General features: G+C 39.8%; 1 protein-coding gene across 1 annotated transcript in view; it reads left to right on the top strand.

Annotated features, from left to right (window-relative positions):
* The window catches only part of ror2 (receptor tyrosine kinase-like orphan receptor 2), a 100,317-nt gene extending 90,535 nt beyond the window's left edge, over nucleotides 1-9,782 (top strand). Inside the window, exons 5-9 of the mRNA XM_056736476.1 lie at nucleotides 5,422-5,543; nucleotides 5,638-5,940; nucleotides 6,513-6,770; nucleotides 6,883-7,088; nucleotides 7,199-9,782. Of these exons, the coding sequence (XP_056592454.1) occupies nucleotides 5,422-5,543; nucleotides 5,638-5,940; nucleotides 6,513-6,770; nucleotides 6,883-7,088; nucleotides 7,199-8,626 (2,317 nt within the window). The 3' untranslated portion in view covers nucleotides 8,627-9,782. The remainder of the gene's footprint in view (nucleotides 1-5,421; nucleotides 5,544-5,637; nucleotides 5,941-6,512; nucleotides 6,771-6,882; nucleotides 7,089-7,198) is intronic.
* Nucleotides 9,783-22,599: the final 12,817 nt, after the last annotated feature.

Consider the following 22,599-nt stretch of genomic DNA (forward strand, 5'->3'; position numbering starts at 1 on the left):
CTTCCCTGCACGGTCCGGGAGGCAGACACACTCTGTCAGTTTAAATCTAGACTAAAGACTCATCTTTTTAATCTTGCATACACTACACCTCTATAATATTAATCCTCAGAGGATTTAGGCTGCATTATTTAGATCAACCGGAACCAGGAACACATCCAACAACAAATGATGTACTTGTTGCATCAAAGAGTGCAGAACAGTACTCTACTCTCAGCCAGTCTTGTCTCTTTGTTCCAAGGTTACCGCAGGATGCAGTTCATGCCCAGACCTGATGGCAGAGCTGAGAATGGGAAGCGGTGACCTGACAAGTGCTAAGAGAATAGAGCTGGATAAAGGACGCGACAACTTTGTTTTTTTCTACAACATTTCAAATGCTATTAGATTGTTAATGATAATCTTTAATTTTTATATTTTTATTAAGCCTTGTTGTGCAAGCACTGATGAGCTTGTGCAGAGGCAGCAGCTTTTGCCAGAGGGGAACTGGAATCCCCTGGTTGGGCCTGGGTTCCCCTGAGGTTTTTTTTCTCGATGGGAGTTTTGGGTTCCTCACCACCGTTTGCATATTGTTTTGCACTATCTGCCTGGCCGGGGGGGCTGCTTTAGAATTCATACTTGTATTAAATGTGTCTCATGTACAGCTGCTTTGTAACAATGAAAATTGTAAAAAGCGCTATATAAATAAAGTTGAGTTGAGTTGAGTGGAGGGGGAGAGGTTAGTCTCCAGTCCCTTAGGAACAGCATGTTCCGATCGAGCACCTCCGTTGGTCTTCTCTCTGAGAAGAGCACCGGGACGAGAAGGGGCACCACTTATAGGCGTATAGCTTCCCGGTTGCTGTGGCCCAAGCCTGAGTGATGGTCTCCACGACAGGGAGGGGGGATAGCCAACTCAGGATCTACTCGTCCTGTCCAGGGGCCAGACATGGGGGATCCAGAGGTCTGGCCTGGGATGCCATTACGTACCCTTCCCCTGAGAGAACATGTCATTTGTCAGGGGAATCGGTCAGGGGAGAGTTGTTGGCAAGAGCATTAGCTCCGAGAACCAAGTCTAGTTAGGCCAGTAGGGCGCAACTAGTAGTAATTGACGCTGCTCTTGCCTGACCTTGCACAGGGTCTGTGCAATGAGGTTCACTGGGGGGAAGGTGTACTTCCGCTTGTCGCGTGGCCAGCTGTGTGCCAAGGCCTCCATGCCGAGGGAGACCTCGGAGGGAGTGCCAAGGCAGGTGATGGGTGGTGTTCAGAGAGGCGCCCAAGGCGTCAACTGATGAGAGAGCCGTCGGCTGTCTCGTTCAGATTGCCTGGGATATGTGTGGCCCGCAGGCTCCAGGGGAGGAGGCGCACGTATGGCAGCTCCAGGAGGCTGCGTGGACGCTGGCTCCTCGTCGTGGGTCTCGCATGAAACCTGGGCACTGTCCTCGCCCCGTCCTTTTCTGAGAACGATGAAGTACGGGTCACATGATGTAGCTACGCGCTCTGTCTGTGAGAGTGCAGCGGATTTCTGCTTATCCTCGACATTATGTCTCGCCATGACACATTATCGAGTTGCCGAACACCATCATGTAGAGGGTGAGCATGGCTGTGAAACACCCAGAGAACCCTTTGAAGTGGGCTGTTGGGAAAGCGCAGGACCGTCCTTGAATGACCTCCAAACCTGGAGTCTAGCCCAAAGGTGTTCTCGGTCTCCCTGGGGACTTCCTGTGAGGGCCGCTTTGGCTACCGCCGCGGCTACCGCTTTGCCTACCGCCGCGGCTCCTGACGGGGTGGTGGTCTCCTCTTTGACGTTTTCTTCCGGTGGGGCAGCAGTCGGGGAACATCGAAGAGGACCAGGCTGCTAGAGAGCAGACGGTGCACGGAATCTCGACAGCCTGAGGGGGGGGTCGAGTCGTGGTATGCTTGATATCCTCTGTCTGCTTTTTACTGTCGACAGTATCACAAAACAGCCCCCCTTGTGAGATGGGTGAGTCGAGAAGGCGTACCTTCTCGGTATCACTCATCTATGTAAGGTTCAGCCAGAGGTGTCTCTCCCGGACCACAAGTGTGGACATTGTCCGACCCAGGGCCCGTGTGGTCACCTAGTCGCCTGTAAGTGGTTTGGTGGCAGCACGGAACTCCTGCATAACGACTAGGTCGGTCTTGCCCTGTTGGGACTCTCTCAACGCCGTAACCTGGACCACGGTGTGAAGAGAGGGGCAGCTCTGCCCACTGCAGTGCAAGCTCCCCGCATCAGAGACACCGGAAAGCCCACATGCTTTGGGCAGAAAGGGAACGCAATTTGAAATAAAATGGCGGGAAAAGAGACGTATGGTTGGACAAAATCACACATAAAAAAATTAAAGGTATGTTATTAGGTTTATTGTAAAAAATAAAAAAGTTTGTTTTTCTTTGATTAAAAAATACATAACAGAAAATATGGTTTGCAAAAGGATAACAAAAAATCTAAGCACACTCTTTATAGAAAATAATTATTACTCTTGCTACATAATTTTTTTTAAAACAGTCTTAGTCTTAGACCTTTCCAATGATATATAGTTTGTCATGATTTGATTACATTATTTGATGTACACAATATTGATGCAAACTTAGGTGTCCCATAAACGGAACGGGTGAAAGTTAACAGGCTACAAGAGCGAAATGTACAATTAATAGGATGTTTATAGTATGATATGTCTTCTTTTATCTGCTAACATCCCCTAACTCTACTCATTTACAACAACAAAAAATCCACTTAAAAATAAATCAATTTGATTCTTGTTTTTAAATGTCTTGCATGTTTTAAAATTGTAATCTTTCCTTTACATCGGGAGTTTCATAAAAGATGACAGCAACTGGCTCCCCTGAAAGTTTTACTTTATGACGTTCCTTCCCTTTGAATAATGCTTTCCTAGGTATTTCTCTGAGCTGTTGGGACTTGGGAATCTTGCCACCATTTGTGACCTTTTCACTTAGAAACTGACAATAAATGACAAGAGTGTGTATCATATAGAAGTACTACTTACGGACCGCTTACATTTACTTCAATACTTTGCATGTGAATTCTTATCCTATCATGACAAACATGTCCAAAGCCTTGGAAAGATCTTAGACTCCAGAAAAAAACATTTGATCAGTGTTTTATAGAATATTTTATGTAGGAAGAGTAATTGATTCATAAATGAGTGTGCATCAATAATATAGTTTCGTAAAAAATTCTTGTTTTGTTTACATGTTCCTGTGCTCTTGTGTTTTTTTTCCATTGTGTCTGGTAATTGGAAAAGTAAAAAAGTGAAAAAAGCATCTGTGATCAAATTTCAGATTTAGTGTTAAAACCAATGGAAGCGTATAGGGCCCTCTAGTGGATATTATTGGTATCTCTACTAAAAAAACTCACAGACGCCTAAACAATTGTTGTATCAAGACCAAACTTTTTAGACTTTTTTTGTTTTTGGTGACCCAAGTGTTGGCTTTTCATCCAAAAATGTATCCCCATTGACTAAACCATAGTAATTTTGTGGGACCATTTTGGGCTGAACTTTTCCTTTAAGAACATGATAATTTAGGGCAATATAACCAAACATTCAAACCACACCATAAATAGGTTCTTGCATTATAAAAATATTCTCAAGTATTCATTTAAAAATTCAAACGACTGTATTAACACTGCCACTGGACACCCCAGACATCTAATTGGCTACCCCAAGTGCAGCCCAAATATTCTATTCACTCCAGCTCTGCCGTGCTTGTCAGAGAACCACTCCCAGACATTTCTACTCCAATGAGCACTTTCGGGAATTGTGCTCTGACGCTGATTTGCCCTGTTTAATAAATCAGATTCTTTACTCGCATAAGATTGGTGGGCCATTCCTATCGGATCCAATATTACATTTTAGTCTCTATTGTATTACAGACCTCCACGTACATTACGCTCTCAGGCGTCCTGTCAGTTGGTAATACCTAGAATTTCAAAATCGAGTGCAGGTGGTAGATCATTTTCTTATCTAGCGCCTAAACTTTGGAATATTCTTCCCTGCACGGTCCGGGAGGCAGACACACTCTGTCAGTTTAAATCTAGACTAAAGACTTATTTTTTTAATCTTGCATATGGGATGGGGATGGGGATGGTGGTCTAGTGGGTTAAACCACTGAACTGGTAAATCAAAGGTTGCTGGTTCGATCCCATCAGCCACCACCAGTGTGTCCTTGAGCAAGACACTTTACTCCACGTTGCTCCAGGGGGTTGTCCCTGTAATAAGTGCACTGTAAGTCGCTTTGGATAAAATCGTCTCCCAAATGACTAAATTAAATTACACTATACCTCCATAATATTAATCCTCAGAGGATTTAGGCTGCATTATTTAGATCAACCGGAACCAGGAACACATCCAACAACAAATGATGTACCTGTTGCATCAAAGAGTGCAGAACAGTACTCTACTCTCAGCCAGTCTTTTCTCTTTGTTCCAAGGTTACCGCAGGATTCAGTTCATGCCCAGACCTGATGGCAGAGCTGAGAATGGGAAGCGGTGACCTGAAAAGAGCTAAGAGGATAGAGCTGGATAAAGGACGCAACAACTTTTTTTTTTCCTACAACATTTAAAATGCTATTAGATTGTTAATGATAATCTTAAATCCTTAATTTTATATTTTATTAAGCCTTGTTGTGCAAGCATTGTTGAGCTTGTGCAGAGGCAGCAGCTTTTGCCAGAGGGGAACTGGAATCCCCTGGTTGGGCCTGGGTTCGCCTGAGGTTTTTTTTCTCGATGGGAGTTTTGGGTTCCTCACCACCGTTTGCATATTGTTTTGCACCATCTGCCTGGCCGGGGGGGCTGCTTTCGAATTCATACTTGGATTCGCTTTGTAACAATGAAAATTGTAAAAAGCGCCATATAAATAAAGTTGAGTTGAGTTGAGTTGAGTTGAGTCTCTCCACAAATCCAGTGTCTACCTTTGCATTGTTGAAATCCGAAGGAAGGTTTGGTATGCAGTGGCTGTATTCTTTCACAACCAGTGATATTTAGCTATCTTTAACGACATATTTGTTTATTGCTTGCTTGCTTTATCTGGTTCTGCGCCACTTTTGTTACTCGCTGGGCCTGGTGTCAATAACAGTTGTAATCTCAGTAACAAGGGCGTTTCAGTTCTGACACTTGCATGATGTTCGCGTGAATACGATTCCCTCTTAAATTACAAAAGCTCGGGTTAAAATTGTATTTTTAATTAATTGCTACTTTAAAGAGTTATGGTTTTCGGACGAAATTTACATTTCGGTTCATCCCTACTTTTACTCATTGTGAGCTGTTATGGTTGCTACTTGCTAAACAGGGAAACAACTTGTTGCAATAATATGGACTATGCAGTCACAGATGTGATTATCTGCATTTCACAAAGGCTTTGAAGAGAGGGTAATTGGTGGTATTCATCATCTTTGCTCTTCTTATCTTTTTTTAGAACGCTTGAAAAGGACTTCTGCCAGCCGTACAGAGGCATTGCTTGTGCTCGATTCATAGGCAACAGAAGTATTTATGTGGAGTCCCTGCAGATGCAAGGAGAAAGCGAAAACCGCATCACCGGTGAGCATCTTTCCTGGTTAAACACACATACATGGTGTTTAAAAATACACAAAAAAATCTGTTTTCTGTTATTTATCATCGGTTTGTCATCCAGCGGCCTTCACCATGATTGGCACCTCTACCCAGCTTTCAGACCAGTGCTCAGAGTTTGCCATTCCTTCCTTCTGCTATTATGTCTTCCCGCTGTGCGAGGAGGGCACAAGAGGTCCATGGAAGCGCCAGCTCTGCCGTGATGAGTGTGAGGCTTTGGAGAATGACTTGTGTCATGCCGAGTATACTATTGCACGCTCCAACCCTCTAATCCTCATGCAGCTCGAACTGCCCGCATGCAACTTGCTTCCTCAACCTGGCTCACCCGAAGCAGCCAGCTGCATTCGTATTGGCGTGCCATCTCAATGTAGGTTAACCAAATAAAGGCTAAAGTCAAGATATAACATACTGACAATTGCATGCATAACAGGCTTTAAACGGAAAGAAGAGTAAGAAAGCCCTATTTTGGTTTACCTAAAAATTATTTAACATTACCTTGTTCAGTGGTTCTTAAACTGTGGTATATATAGCATGTAAGTGGTCTGTAATACAAATTGACATTTTATAAATGTTTAATAAAAACAGAATTTCGGATTGTATGTGCAATTTTAATATAGTTGTATACATTAATGTTTATTTATCATTGGACAGCCGTGTGTCAAAATGCAGAGCAGAAACAGGCTACTATTATTCCATCTTATTACAACTCTGCTACATCAGTAATAATAGTTATACGTTTACAAAACAATAACATAAATAAAATAATTAAATACACATAGTTTTTCCATGGTGTTGAATAGGTGGTAGCCTACTCTGTTCAATCAATGAATCAATGATAGTATTCTAGTTTGACTGTAAAATAAGATTTTATTTATCCTGTTTGTCTTACTATTTCAAAATATACAGACCAGACCTAAAAACTGTCAATCTCTATTAAAGATTCACCCCCAGATCACAGCTGTTACAATGGAAGTGGCGCTAACTACAGGGGCAAAGTCAGTGTCACAAAATCAGGCTACCAGTGCCAACCCTGGAGTACACAGTATCCACACACTCACTACCTGACCCCTACTGAGTACCCTGAACTCGGAGCAGGTCACAATTTCTGCAGGAATCCTGGTGGGCAAATGGAGAGCCCTTGGTGTTTCACCTTGGACCCTAATGTTAGAGTTGATGTCTGTGACATTCAGCCCTGCAGTGAGTATCATTTACTCGAGAGTGCTAAATAAATAATAAAAAAAGGTTGTATTCCAATATATTTATCCAGTGTAAAATGATACTAAATGTGCAACATGTATTTTCTTTTTAGAGCCACCAGAGAAAATGAAGAAGGAGATACTGTATATTCTAATTCCAAGCATAGCTACACCTTTAGTTATCGCCTGCTTATTCTTCTTAGTGTGCATGTGTCGCAACAAGCAAAAGGAGGCAGCCGACACACCTATTAGCGGACAACTTACCGCCTCACCAAGTCAAGAAATGGAGCTACCTCTTCTAAATCAGCATAAGCATCAGGTATTTTCATCTGTTATCCTTTTAGCTTTTTCATTCAAAGTTCATATACATTATGTTATTTTACTGTCAAAGCAAATTTTGATTATTGGTTTATTTTATTACATTCATAGCCAAAGCTCAGAGAAATCAATCTGTCTGCTGTTCGATTTATGGAAGAGCTTGGAGAGGACTGTTTTGGCAAAGTCTACAAAGGTCACCTTTATGGTACAGCCCCAGGTGAACAGACCCAGGTGGTTGCCATAAAGACAGTAAAAGACAAAGATGAGGGTACCCTGCGTGAAGAATTCCGCCATGAGGCCATGCTCCGTTCCCGCCTACAGCACCCCAATATCGTCTGCCTTTTAGGCGTGATAACTAAAGAACAACCCATGAGCATGATCTTCAGCTATTCAGGCCATGGTGACCTTCATGAATTTCTGGTCATGCGGTCCCCACACTCAGATGTCGGCAGTTCAGATGACGATAGGACAGTGAAATCCACCCTCGAGCAAGCCGACTTCTTACACATTGTAACACAAATAGCAGCTGGAATGGAGTATCTTTCCAGTCACCACATGGTACACAAAGATCTGGCTACTCGCAACATCCTGGTCTGTGATAAGCTAAATGTAAAAATCTTGGAACTTGGGCTGTTTAGAGAGGTATACTCTGCTGACTACTACAAGTTGATGGGCACTAGTCCGTTCCCTATTCGTTGGATGTCCCCAGAAGCCATACTGTACGGCAAGTTTTCCACTGATTCAGACATTTGGTCCTATGGAGTGGTTTTGTGGGAAATTTTTAGCTATGGCCTTCAGCCTTACTGTGGCCATTCTAACCAAGATGTGATTGAGATGATACGCAACAGACAAGTGCTATCCTGCCCTGATGACTGTCCAGCCTGGATTTACACACTAATGTTAGAGTGCTGGACTGAGTTCCCAGCACGAAGGCCACGGTTCAAAGATATACATGCACGTTTGCGCACCTGGGAGAGCTTGTCCAACTACAACAGTTCAGCACAGACCTCAGGGGCGAGCAACACCACTCAGACCAGCTCCCTAAGCACAAGCCCTGTCAGTAACATCAGTAACGCCCGCTACATTAGTCCCAAAAAGATGTCCCCTTTTCCTCAGCCTCAGTTTATGCCTATGAAGGGCCAGATGCGCCACATGGTACCACCTCAGCTCTACATTCCAGTCAATGGCTACCAGCCAGTACCAGCATATTCTTATCTGCAAAACTTCTACCCCATGCAGATCCCAATGCAGATGCCTCCACATCAGTTGCACCCACAGATGGTTGCCAAGGCTGGATCGCATCATAGTGGAAGTGGCTCCACCAGCACAGGCTATGTCACTACAGCCCCCTCCAACGGATCTGGTACAGAGAAGGCAGCTTTTATGAATGAAGACCAAAAGGCAGCCGTGGACGATTTAGCTGATGGAGCCTCTCAAAATGGTCTGCACAGTGAGGACTTGTCTGTTCCTGAGACAGAGCTATTGGGAGACAATGACAGTCCACACACAGAGGATAACGAGATCAACTTGGAGGCATAGGCACCTTATGAATAAAATAAGAAAACAATTCTGTGAAATGCACATTTTAAATAGCTTTTTGTGCAAGTTCTAAAAGTGAAGGGAAACTGGTAAATGACACATAATGTTATTTATAGGTAATTTTTTGGCAGCCGACGCAAGAAAACATGCTGCTGTTTGGACAGTAATCCCAGCTTCACCCTTGAACTCCCATTTTTTTGTTGTCTGTGATGAAGAATCTGGCTTTCACCTGTTCACCAAAGGACTGTGTATACAGTATGTATTGTTGCAAAGCTGTTCAGAAGAATTTATGTTCTTATTGTTGCTGTGCAAAATAGAACATCTTTAAGGATTTTGCTGGGAACCACCTATTAATATACAGATGACATTGTCATCATCTTAGTGGACACATTTCTTAATGCAACATCTCATAATTGTTTCATTAAGCAAATAAAAAGACTAGTTTTTAATCTAATCTTAATTTGTGGTGAACAGTTTAGACAAGAATCACCTGACTTCATGCTTGAGAAAATAATGTGCATAATGAAAACTGCACTATGGATCACAGTAAGGAACTATGAAAGATGTGATTGCTGATGCCATACATTTGTTTTGCTTATTGAACATTGAATGCCTATTGTAAAAATGTGTAATTTATGTTATCGATTCGCTTTAAAGGGATTGTTCACCCCAAAATGAAAAATTCTGTCATGATTACTCACTCTAGTTGTTCCAAACCTGTATAAATGTCTTTGTTTGGTTAAACACAGAGAAAGATATTTGTATTAATGCTTGTAATCAAACAGTTCATTGATGATAACAGTAGGAAAAATTGCAATAGTTTTAGAAAGTACCCCAGAACTGTTTGCTGTCCTACATTCTTCAAAATATTATACTTTGTGTTTAACAGAATGGTTAAAAGTTGGTTATAAGCATTCTTCCAAATATCTTTCTCTGTATTAATCAGAACAAAGAAATTTCAACAGATTTGGGACAACTTGAAGGTAAGGAAATGAGTAGAATTTTTATATTTGAGCAAACTATTTCTTTAAGTGTTGTAAGTGTTTTGTCTTATTTGCTGATATTTTATTTAGCCATTACTTCAAAGTCTTACCAACCAGATATCTGCTTTTCATCCAGATTTTATTAATGTTCATTAAAGGCATTGGATACTCTGTGGGTTTGTATGTACATAATATACATCTGTGTGCCTTTTTCAACGTTTAGTTATATTAAATTGAAGCTGGAAATCTAGAAATAGGAAAAACATTTTCCTTGCTATTGCAATTAAAACAATGCAGTTACATATGTAATTCTGCTTTGTACATTGCAAACTTCCAGTACTCAGAATATGCATTACATATTAAATAATATGAGAATGAAAATCTGACTTGAGTTGATAACACAGTTATTTTATGTTTATTGGCTGTAATCTAATAAACACAGCATTCCCTGATAAAATATGAGTTTAATGGTAATAATGGAAACTGTTGTTTTTTATGGAAACAAATTATGTCTGTGAGTCTCCACCTGTCTCCATCTGTTGTTGGCGAGATGAAGCTTCATGAAGCTATGAACTTCAAATTTTGAAGATTTTTAGCCAAATATGTGAAAAAGTGGTTCAATTCTCAAGGCTTTGAATGCACACCACACCTTGTGGTCAATGCAAATTATGCACAGTCATTACATGTCAAGATTGTGACAAATGCCAAAATGTGTGCTTCATTCTATTCACTAGATACTTAAAATGATACATGCATATAAACACAAAAATTAATAAGAGCTCTTTTTATTGTTATTTTTATTGCATTTGACTGTGTTGCAAATGAGGAGGACATAAAAAAGATGAGATCAACAGAAGACCCATATTCGAACTTGGGTTGCCAGAGGCAAATTTTGTGTCATGTATAGCACTCAGCACTGCCACTAAAAACTGTGTGATCAGTAGGTTTTTATGCTTAACACGTTTTGAGATTATTCATTATGTGTAGTGGGCTATATGGGCCATGACATACTTCTGCTAAAATCTCAACCAGTAGCCACTTCTGCTCTCAGTGTAAGTTTGGTAATTTTTTACCAAGCGATGTGTTTAGTAAGAAAACTTAAGCGAACCGACAGCACAACTGAGTGCCTTTGTGATCAAACCTGATAAAAGTTTATTTGTCTTTTAGCCATATTTGTGAATGTAGCTTAAAACATTTAGCTTGAAGCGCCACTCCATTTTGCTAGTCAAAGTATGACGTAGGGTTCTAATAATTTGACTCGCATTGTTGACCGTAATCCTATGTGCATCTTGGAGCGACCGAGTGAAAAAAGCCATTGTCCCCTATGGGTATAACCTAAGCCCAGCTGATGTAAAAGAGCTGGCTAAATACATCTGAAAAGGTGACAAGAGTTCTTTAAACTGGATAAAAGAGAGTAAAACTAATTAAGCTGGAATGGACAGCTTTCCTGTAGCTCAGTGGTAAGAGCATTGCGTTAGGTTGTGGGTTCGATCCCAGGGGATTGCAAATACCTATGTAAAATGTATAGGAAAAAGCAATGTAAGTCGCTTATCTGCCAAATGCCTAAATGTAAATGGACAGAAGCAGAGAGAAATCCTTAATTATATTATAGTCCCACCAGAAGGGAAATCCTTTTCAAAGGACTGCACTCAAACGAAGGTTTGACTGTCCCTGGTGATGTCTACAATACGAGCCTTGATATGAAACTCTGACAGGAAGTGCCTGACATTCTCGTGTGGGATGTTATCAAATGCAGGGGTCTTCAAATTTTGATGTCAAGAACCCCCTAATAAATTGAAATTTTTGAAAAGGACCCCATTCAAAAATACATATCTGTCTATACATTTATGTGTAAATACCATTTAAACTTTGTTATATAAAAAGTAAATATGATATTATAAAGATAACTTTGCTTCCAAACTTAAATACTTCGCTACAATTGTTGGATGCATAAAACTTCATGTTTTGATGCTGGTTTAAGATTGTCATATGCTTGTTTAAGATGGTGAAACCAGCATCAAAACATACATGACCCAGCTGTTAATATTTCAACACGGGAGCTTACATTCGTTGGGACTGGTCTTCTTTCTAACATGAACAACGTTTAACCGGAGCAAATGAGAAGACGAGTTGATTAAATCATTCATCAGCGAACATACATAGAACGCTGTGGTAAAAACGAAAGAGAAAACGTGTATCACGCGAGATCTGTTGTGAACCTTACCCGCACCATCATCATTTAAAACATCAACTTTACCAAAACGAATGAGACGAGTGTATTAAATCATTGATGAGCGCACATAAAGACAGAAAAACGCGTGCATTAAACATGAGAACTGTTGCGGTTACTCAGTAATAGTATTAACAACATTTAACCATGGCGAATGAAACGAGTGGATGAAATTATTGATCAGGGCCCATACATAGAGCACTATGGTAAACATGGGTAGCGTAAACGAACGTGTACAAAGCGCAGGATGTGTTGCTGAGACTTTGCACTGGCCATCTTTCAGGTGGTCCCCGCTGCAGACTGTAGCGCGGTGACGTCTGCATTTCGACATCAGCATGTACAAGTGCGCATGCGCAACGTGACGTACTGCATGCCTTTAAACCGCATGCGCCATTCAGAGGACGTTTGTTTACTGCTGTATACGCGAACATGTTCAAACAACATCGATGGATTCGACTTCAATGTCACTAAGTCATTGAGCATATTTATGGTTTCTTAACAATTGTGTCTTTTTATTAACGGATTTGTGATGTGATGTGTTTGTCATAGTCACAGAGGATGTGACTTACAAAACTAAACACAAAACAAAATTTTGTGATACGTGTTCAAATTTGAAATTGCATGGTGTCTTTTTACTGGCGGGCATAGATTTTTTTTAATCTAGATTAATCTTGGAATTAATCTAGATTAAAATGGCTCATTTGAATTCTGCCGAAGGCATTCAGAATATGTGTGCTACCCAAATAATGACTAAAAGTAAGTCTTTGAGAACGGGTGTCTCAAGCCAGGTGGCGCATTAGACCAGGGGCTCATCTCCTGTTTCTAAAATGCATCACAAACTGCTTGAGAAAGCTGTTCTACTATAATAAGTGATGAAAATAAATTATGTTCAATAAGATGTACTTGTGCCTTGATGCCCGATGACTCCTGAGATAGGCGCAGGCTCCCCGTGACCCGAGGTAGTTCGGATAAGCGGTAGAAAATGGAATGGAATGGAAAAAGATGTACTTGTGTCTAATTCCACATTAGCTAAGTGATGCTTTGCGTTTAGGTGGTACTTGAGACTGGAAGAGCTCCTACAGTACATTTACATTTAGTCATTTAGCAGACGCTTTTCTCCAAAGCAATTTACAAAGAGTTAGGGAGCAACAAGCGATATGTCATACTGGAGCCATAATACATTAGGTGCCAATACAAATTTACTGGTTTCAACTAAAGCTAGACCACTACCAGTTGAGAGAAAGTTTTTTTAAACCAATTCCGGATTACACAAGGTGCAAACAACCTTAGTCTTGTCGTTGTTTCCATTGGGAAGCTTCTTAAAAATAAATTTTCCCTGAAGCAACCCGGCGGCTTCAAAGCTGCATGCATGTTAGCACGTCACGATTGATGTGGTAATTTCACAGTAACGTTATGTTGTGTTCAGACCAAACGCGAAAGGCGCGTCAAGCGCGAGTGATTTGCATGTTAGCACGTCACGTTTGATGTGGTAATTTCACAGTAACGTTATGTTGTGTTCAGACCAAACGCGAAAGGCGCGTCAAGCGCGAGTGATTTACATGTTAATTCAATGCAAAGACGTTATAGATCTACTTGCGGCGCGAATCGCGCGAATGAAGCCCTGGTCATGAGATGATGAGGCGGCGCGAATGACGCGAATTGCGCTAATCACGCGAGTTGAAAAATCTCGTTCTCGACGGTACAGTGCAATTCAGCTAGGTATACATCCGCGCTAAAATATCAAGGTGAAAGTCATCATAGCTTGCGTAGTATAGACCCAGCTCCCAACCCAACTTTGAGAATAGATTAACGGCGACATTATTTTTATCGTGCGATAAGAGTCTCACATTAACGCAGCACGTTAACGCCGTTAACGGCCCACCACTATTTCTTATTAATATGTTTAAAAAAGAGCCCTTAAACAAATTAAGACTTGAAAATATAAGAGCTTTTAAATTTTTTTAACGTTTTTTATAATTAGTTTTGTTTAGCTGTGCATTTACCTGACTACTGCTGGTGTACATCAACTACACTTCTATTTCTAATTTATTTTTCTATTGTTCTTCTCTTTTTCTCATATTTTAATCAATTTTATTGCTGTTTAATTCTTTCTTTAAATCTAATTTGTGATCAAATAATTAGCATTTTAAAGATACGTCTTATTTCTCTTCGTCAATCATTTTATGTAAAGTACTTTGAATTGCCCTTGTGTATGAAATGTGCTATATAAAACTTGCCTTGCCTTGTTTAAGAGGCACTTGCACTATTAACGGATTGTTCAAGACAACAAGGATTTCGGGAATTCCCGACCTCAAACCCAGAATTAAAGTTTTATAGCACGAAATGACATCAAGAAAGTCTTTTTGTAAACTTATTTAATACATTTAAATCAAATTGTTTTGGGTATCTTTAGTATGCCCCGACGCCGCGTGATTGTCAGGAATGTATTGATCTCGAATATAATATCCGAGATCTGAGTTTAAACATTCATTACATAAAAATATGTGAAAACATCACCTCGTAAGGTAAACATGAAACACATGCGCAGTAACGAATGCTTGACCACATATCGTTAAGGAACACGCGCGCAAAAGCATGCATGACGTCAACATGGCTGCAGGCTGCAGCGAGGAGTATCTCGTTACGCCCCAAGCAGGTATGGAACGCGAACGGGGACAATATGTATAACGCGTAACGCGTGAAATTTGGACTCTCGTTTCTTATGGAACGCGAACGGGGACAATACTCTTAACATAAAACGCGTGAAATTTGTGTAAACGCGAACGTTTCTTTCGTCTTAACACGAAGTTTTTGGGCGTGTTATTTGAAGACACGATCGTTTGTATCGCCATAACGCGATCTTTTTGGCCGTGTTTTGTTTAAACGAACGTTTTTGTCGTGTCAACAGGTCATTTTTGAGCGTGTAATATTTTGACTCTTATTTAGAAACGTGACATACTAATCTTTATGTTTTGGTTGAACTGCTGACAATTTGAGGTCAATAAATAACTTCAAATCACCAATTATATATCGCTGTTATTTATTTGCTTCTTTTGTGCAATACATATATTTATATTCTATCCGGTGTTGTATGGTGTATAACTTACATATATTTACGTTTTTATATACAACTTAAAGGTCACTGCACACACATATTACAGCCTATAACATCACTTATGTCTTGTATACGTTTTAATACAGAATTTTAAAGACGATTTTTATCAAATAAAATGTATTTATTGAAAAGGGTTTAAACTATGTTTTGCATGCTACAATGTAACCATTATGTCCACATTATATAAACCATTATATGCACATATGTGGATAAGGGAGCAATTAAAGGCATGGTTAGAATACCAAAGGACATTAAAGAGACCTTTGTACTGACTCAAGCAGAGATGAACAGCCCTAAAAGGACAACCTTTCCAGGCATTATCTTAAAAACTTCCAGCTTCTTCAATCATGAACAGCACTGGCAGCAGTGGTGCCAGTGCTGTTCATCAGCGCTACAGAGCACTGAACTCCAAAACAACCAGACACAAAAACAGCTTCTTCCCTCAGGCCATCTACCTCTTGAACAGTTCAATGTTTTATACCCACCGTGCAATTAATAACTCAATCATACTTAAGTGCAATATTAATTATATCCTCCAGATTATACACCATCTATTTTTTTCTATTAACTTTTTCTGTAAATTATATTTAATTCTGCTGTACATAGCACATACCTTGTATTACAATAGTTGATTCTTAGTTTATACTTGTATATTTACATACACACATAGCTTTACTCTCTACGTCTAAATCTTATGTTTATTATATTGTATTTCTTATTTTTATACCCATAGGCCCTTATATAAATCATCTGTGTACTGTATTCTATTGTGTTATAGTCTCTGTGTACTGTTGTTGCAGTTTCTGTGTACTGGATGCTCCTGTCACCAAAACAAATTCCTTTATGTGCAAACATACATCCTCGGCAATAAAGCTCTTTCTGATTCTGATGTTAAAAAATAAGAATTAAATAAGATAGTGTGTAATTTTCAGTCATCATTTCTTTTATGATATCATATGGAATATACACAGTGGTTGAAAGTTTACATACACCTTGCAAAATCCTAAAAACTTTTAAATTTAATTTATTCAAATAAGTGTAATTTTAAAGATTTGTTTTTATTTTAGTACTTCCCTGAACAAATTATTTCACATATATTACACAAAACAGAATAAAAACTGAATATATAAAAAAATCAAACCGTTCAAAAGTTTACATATTGCTTATTCTTATAATAGCCTACTGTATGATGTACATGGATTATCAATTATAGTTTTTGTGTTGTCTGACTGTTTAAAGAGTTTCATAAAGAGTTTTTTCTTTATGAGCCATTTAACTTGTACAACGATCTTCAGAGAAATCCTCCAGGTCCTGCACATGTTCTTTGATGTTCAGTATCTTCTGCATGTCTGATCTCTTTTCTGCAGTAACTCTGATGTTGAGTTGATCTTTACACACTGACATATAATAGTTGTGTACGAGTGCTTGTTGTCAGTCTGTAAAGATGAATCTAACATTGTATAGTCACAGCTGGACAAACATGCATAAAGTGCTGAAAAATCAAAGACCAGGAACAGTTTAATGGATCAGGACAACTTTAAACCCTTAAACAACTATCACAAAACCACACACACTGTCATTGTTTTTCCAGGTCACACTGTACTGTATTAAGAATCAGATGTATGACTTTTGACCACCATACTGTATATCTCTTCATAAGCCTGTCTATATATAATGTGCAGGGCAAATTTCAAAGTAAACGTAAGGCAATATGACGCTGTATAATGCTTTGTAATTTTAAAATCACCACGTGTGATAAGAGGAAGCCAATCCAATGCAGTCCATAAAGGTTCTTTCACAGTTTAAAAGTTAAAACGGGGATTCTGGGACGAAAGATGAGATGACAACCCATGACATAGGACTGACATCACAACCAACGTATCACTCAGAACTTCTACCTTTGCTTACGAACATACATGCCAACGTACAATTACGATCTAATTCGCGAACAAATGTTACGTGTGACGTTTGCATAGGTATTTGATTACCTAACAGCGCATCATCTCTGACGCAAAAAATGGTCGTATGATGTTTATATACGTATATAGCAACATGCCATCGCATCACAAATGCAAATATAATCTTAAACAGACCAACGCTATTGGCTGGTGTACGGTCTGACGCGAACACAAGAATATAACATTCGTATTTACGCGTACAAATTGATCGATCCAAATCTCACGCGTTTCATGTTAAGAGTATTGTCCCCGTTCGCGTTCCATAGTTCTGCTCCCCAGGCAGTTTTACTCCCCTGATTTTACTTATTTGTCCAGTAGGGGGTACTGTACATTAAGAAACCACCAGAACAGACCTAAGAACAGATAACTTCATCGTCCATCACACAACATAATATCACGTTCCCACGAGTTAATATTTCGTGGCCAGGACAAAGCTAAGTGAAACTCGCATGTCCCCTCCCGGTCTCCGTAGTCTCTAGCCTCTGTGATGGCCTTTTCTGGAAAGAATCAATCATTGGAGTTTGGGTTCCTTGCCACAGCAGGGAAGTGTTGGCCTGCACACCGGGAGACTGCATTCATTCATTCATTTATTTAATTAGAAATTAGATATTATTTATTAGAATGATCTTACTCGTTGTATAAATACCATGCACTGTGCTGTGTTTTAACTTTTCTGTTTTTCCTGTTTGCCCTGTAAAGCTGCTTTGAAACAATACACATTGTGAAAAGCGCTATATAAATAAACTTGAATTCAATTGTGAAATATGTGTGCAGCTAACATTGAATTGAATTGAATGTTAGCTGCACACATACTTAAGTTATTTCCATTCCATTTTCTACCGCTTATCCGAACTACCTCGGGTCACGGGAGCCTGCGCCTATCTCAGGAGTCATCGGGCATTAAGGCAGGATACACCCTGGATGGAGTGCCAACCCATCGCAGGGCACACACACACACTCACTCACTCACTCACTTCGGACAATTTTTCCAGACTCAAATCAAACTCAAATTGAAAACATTATTCCCATATGAATTAAAAGAAATGAACATATTATGTAATTTAGATATAAGATACATTTTTGTTAAAATGGCTTAATGATCCTGATTAATTAAATGTATGTGCACCTAATGTGGATTTTACCATGTGTGTGATTGTGAGTGCTAAAATAATTATGTATCTTGTTTTCTTAATAGCAAATAGCTCTTAGGCCTGTTATGTTGTGATGTTATTGATCTCATCTGTAATAATACTTGGAAATAATAAAAATGTGTTCAAGAATGCATTTGACATATTTACTGCACTTTTAACCAATAGCTTGTTGAATAAATTACTTACAGAGACCGAGTGGCAATGTTTTAATGACATTCTCAATTTTCTTTTTCTTTCTATGACACAATCAAGTTTATTATGGATGTCTTTTTTATGGATATGGGTCGTGTGTAAACTGTACAACTCAGACTCAGAAGGTAGATTAGGATTCTATAAATAAGAAATGGTCAAGCATTACATCCTGTCATTATTCCAATAACAATTTTGTCTACAACTTGAGCGGGAGCACTTTGACAGGAGTATTAAGAACATTTTGAAGAAGAGTGGCAACTGTTCTCTGACACTGTTCTCGGATGGTCTACTACTTCCACTGAGATTTGTTCAGATGGACTCTTCTCTATCCCATGATGCCACGGGAGATGAGCAACGGTCAAATTTCAAAGGTAGGCCTAAATCAAATAAAAGTAGCGGTAAACTTTAAGGCGGACGTCTGTTTTTAATGTGAGGGGCAATAAATTAATTTCTCGTGAAATTATCAACACGTGTAGGTTGTTGACCATAAAACATGGCGGACGCAGGATGTCTGAAATGTATCCATACTACTCCCACTCATACTATATAGAACGTAATGTTTTGATGGCCGATAGTTAGGTACTTATTCAAATTCAGTACGTACTGTCACAGTATGCGATTTCGGACGCAGCCTTTGAAATAGATCCTGCAGTGTGAAAGCCCCTCCCTGCATTTGAATTCGCCTACTTATACCATACCCCAATGGAAGGGACTGTTTTTGTGTTGGAATAGTAGGTACTTTTGAGTGCACGGCAAAAGAGATTGCACACACTGTGTGATACTAACAGGAAGTGGAAGTGGCCGTTGTTGCCTAGACAACATTGTGGCCAATAACTGTCACACAAATCAAAATACAGCTCTTCTTTCCATTAAGGTATTTATTCATTAATTATTTTGTATGTAATGTTATTAATGCAGTGGAGCGTCACAAACCTACTAATTTTACTTATGAATACTATTAGGACGTATAGTGTTTGTATTCAGGGCCTATTTTCAGTTCAAATGTTTTGTACTGTTGCAACTTTCACTACGAGTGTGAAAAAATATAGTGAGAAAAAACAACAAGCAGATAAACACTTCGTAATATATTTCCATAATTTCCATAATATAAATCAGAGGGTTTAAGGCTGCATTAGTTAGATCAACCGGAACCAGGAACACTTCCAACAACAACTGATGTACTTGTTGCATCAAAGCGTGGAGAACAGTTCTCTACTTCCAGCCAGAATTGTCTCATTGTTCCAAGGTTACCACAGTGAGCAGGGTGAAGTTGCAAACACTGTCGATCTTCTGCAGAGGCAGCAGCTTCTGCTTTAGAATTTGAATTTTATTGTTTTGCATAATTATTATTGCACATAGGAATTTATAGCCTGTGTTTCTCTCTCCTTTATCTTAAATGTGTGCTTACACTGTGCATGCGTGTCTGTGTGCTTGTCTGTGTGTGTTTGTGCGCATTCGTCTATGTGAGTTAGTACGTCTGCATATTGTGTGTGTGGAGCGTTTGTATGTGGGTATGTCTGTCTTCCGTGTTTTCACCTTTTTCTTGTTTTTACAGGTATACATTTTAATTGTTTTGCTTATAGTCAATATATCTCATGTATAGCTGCTTTGTAACAATGAGAATTTTAAGAAGTGCTATATTCATAAAGTTGAGTTGACAACAATGATGTTCAGTAAGCCAGACTTTTAACTTTTTCGCTTTCCCCCTGAAATCTTTAACCTCCTTTAACCTTCTAAAAGCCCTCTGGGTCCTCAGACCTCAGTTTGAAAACCCCCGATCTAGTGGATGGCAACCATTATAATAGAGAGTCCTTGAGGCAGGGGAGTGAGGTTTACATACTTGCTCAGCACTTCACTGGCTTGACTCTGTTACATATATAGGATTTGTAATGTAACGAGATGTTACTGTATGTCCCGTTATACCACATGTCAACCTAACTTCGACCGCACTGTCTTTAAATTTCTAGCATGGGCGTAAATCCCGGGGGGGAAGGGAGGGGACATGTCCCCCTCTATCCGAGGGTTGTCCCCCCCCTCGATCAATTAAATTCGCTATTGTCATAAATATATTTATTTAAATCTAATCTAATTGTGTAATTGGTAGAAAATACAAAAGCAAAAATGCGTTTTAAATTTAGAAACTGTTGAGTTCCCCCTCCTCTGCCTCTCACAATGGTTTGGCCCAATGCCTGCTCTCCACGTTCATCTCATCTGCGCATTGGGCGCAACACAATTAGTCTGGTATGCGGCTCAGTTCATCAGTGGTTGTTGAACTCCAGTTAGAAGGATATTTTATTCACTTTAAATGAAGTGATTCTCTATAATGTAGTTGATGCTGATTCATTAATAAATTAGTTGCTTAAAAAAATGCTGATTACCTATGTACTTTTTCATGAATCTGCTATGTTAGCGATTAAAACGTTACTACTCTAGTTAACGTTAGCTTGTTACATAGGACTTCACACACTGCAACTAACACGGCGAAGCCGTTTCCCATGCTTTGTTTTATTTTGGGCGACCTGGCATGATGTGAACATTAACCGCCACAATTAGCCACCGATCCCGCCAATCAGGTCCCGTGTCACACACAGCCGCGAACATACCGGTTACAGTTTTGTGATGTTGGCACTTTATCTAGCGTCCACAAAAGGTGCACAGCTTTCATTCAGTTGGAGAGGATCGTTTTCTCAGTATCTATTGTGTGCAGTATGTGCGCGGCGGATAAGCTAAACATTCAGTTTACTGAAACTCGGGCGATTCATCAACGAGTACAACACAGAATGTAAATTTGTTTGGGTACACGAACATGAACAAAGTTTGTTGGCGGAGATTGGGCACTACAGGGGAAAATAACAACCACTCAACAATGTCGATGTACGGTGACTTGGTCAAACAATGTTGCAGTATAAACCAGGATAACATTTTAAAAGTGTTTAAAAAGTGACTCAATGTCAACATGTAGTATCATGGTTAGTTCCTGTCTTCACAACAAAGACAAAACATATATATAAATGGAAAAAAGCTTTATTGTTTTCAGTTCAGTTATAATATGACTGCAAGTCTGCATGATAAACCTATAAACGCAATGCTTGTTGTCGCCTTTTCTAGTAATCCAGAAGACCTTGATTACCTGGATAATGTGGTTAATTAGGGTTAAATTAAACTCTACAGCAGTTTGCAGTTTTACACCCCTGCACACAGTAAGAGAGTGAGGTAAATGTTTTTTTTTTTGTAAATGTTTATTGTTGACCAATATCTGTTAAGGTAGGCGTTTTTTCTCACGTCGCTTCCTAAAAAAAGGCGTGACGAGAATAATGAATTATATATCTTCTATAAATGCTCTTTTTGGCAAACAACCTGCAAATAACTGATGCTGGCTTGGTACAAGTAGCATACACACTACAGTTTCGGCTCCATGCGTCCCAAGGTTAACAGCTTGCCGGTTAATATGTCTACAGGAACTTGTTACACCACGCTGGGTGAATCTGCATGTATCGAGGATCTACAGAATGCGCGACAGTCGTACCCTGTGCCAGTCCTTCGTGCAAATGTTGGAACGCGACGCAAACGAGAATTTACTCCCGATGCGCAAAAAGACTGCAACTACTGGCTCAAACGGAACCGCAATAACGAAGCTGCGAAGAGATCGCGCCAGCGCAAGAGACTGGAGGAATATCTCCTGGAGACACGTGCCTTCGAGCTACAGCGCGAAAATGAACAATTAAAGATTGCGCTTTCTGTAGTTAACCATCATAACACAAGTCTGAATAATCGTAGGAATGTTGGGTTTAAGTTACCAATGGGCATGTCAAACGATAGTTGTTCACTAAGTTTTCATGTCCCCAGAACTCTGATACCATTGCATGAACGGTTGCAGTGTCTATTTTCCGATCCTTGCGGACCCGTGTGTGCCCGAACAAATCCTATTAATTCAGTATACGATGTGGTCTCGTACTCTGGGCCGGAAAACGCTGTCAATACCACAAAATTGTCAAGCATCCATTTATTGGATTGTCATCCTCCACTAAGATACAATGACGGAGCGAACGCATGCACCCGTGCAGTTTATCCGAGCAACAGAAGCTTCACTTACGAAACTGATGCATTAGAGATGTCTCACTACAACAATCCAGCGGTCAGCCTATCGCGCATTAACAATTGTTATAGAGCTAAAACATCGTCGGAAACAACACTGGATTGCAGGCGGCAGCCTGGGTTGAACGGAACGATTCCTGAAGTCCCAGCAGAAACTAATACATCAGGAGACACCTTCCAACTAAAGACCGGTGAGAAGGCAGTTCTCCTACCACACAAACTACGCTACAAAGTTAATAAAGCAAGGTT

The sequence above is a fragment of the Triplophysa dalaica genome, chromosome 22 (genome assembly GCF_015846415.1).
Source record: "Triplophysa dalaica isolate WHDGS20190420 chromosome 22, ASM1584641v1, whole genome shotgun sequence".
Classification (NCBI taxonomy): domain Eukaryota; kingdom Metazoa; phylum Chordata; class Actinopteri; order Cypriniformes; family Nemacheilidae; genus Triplophysa; species Triplophysa dalaica.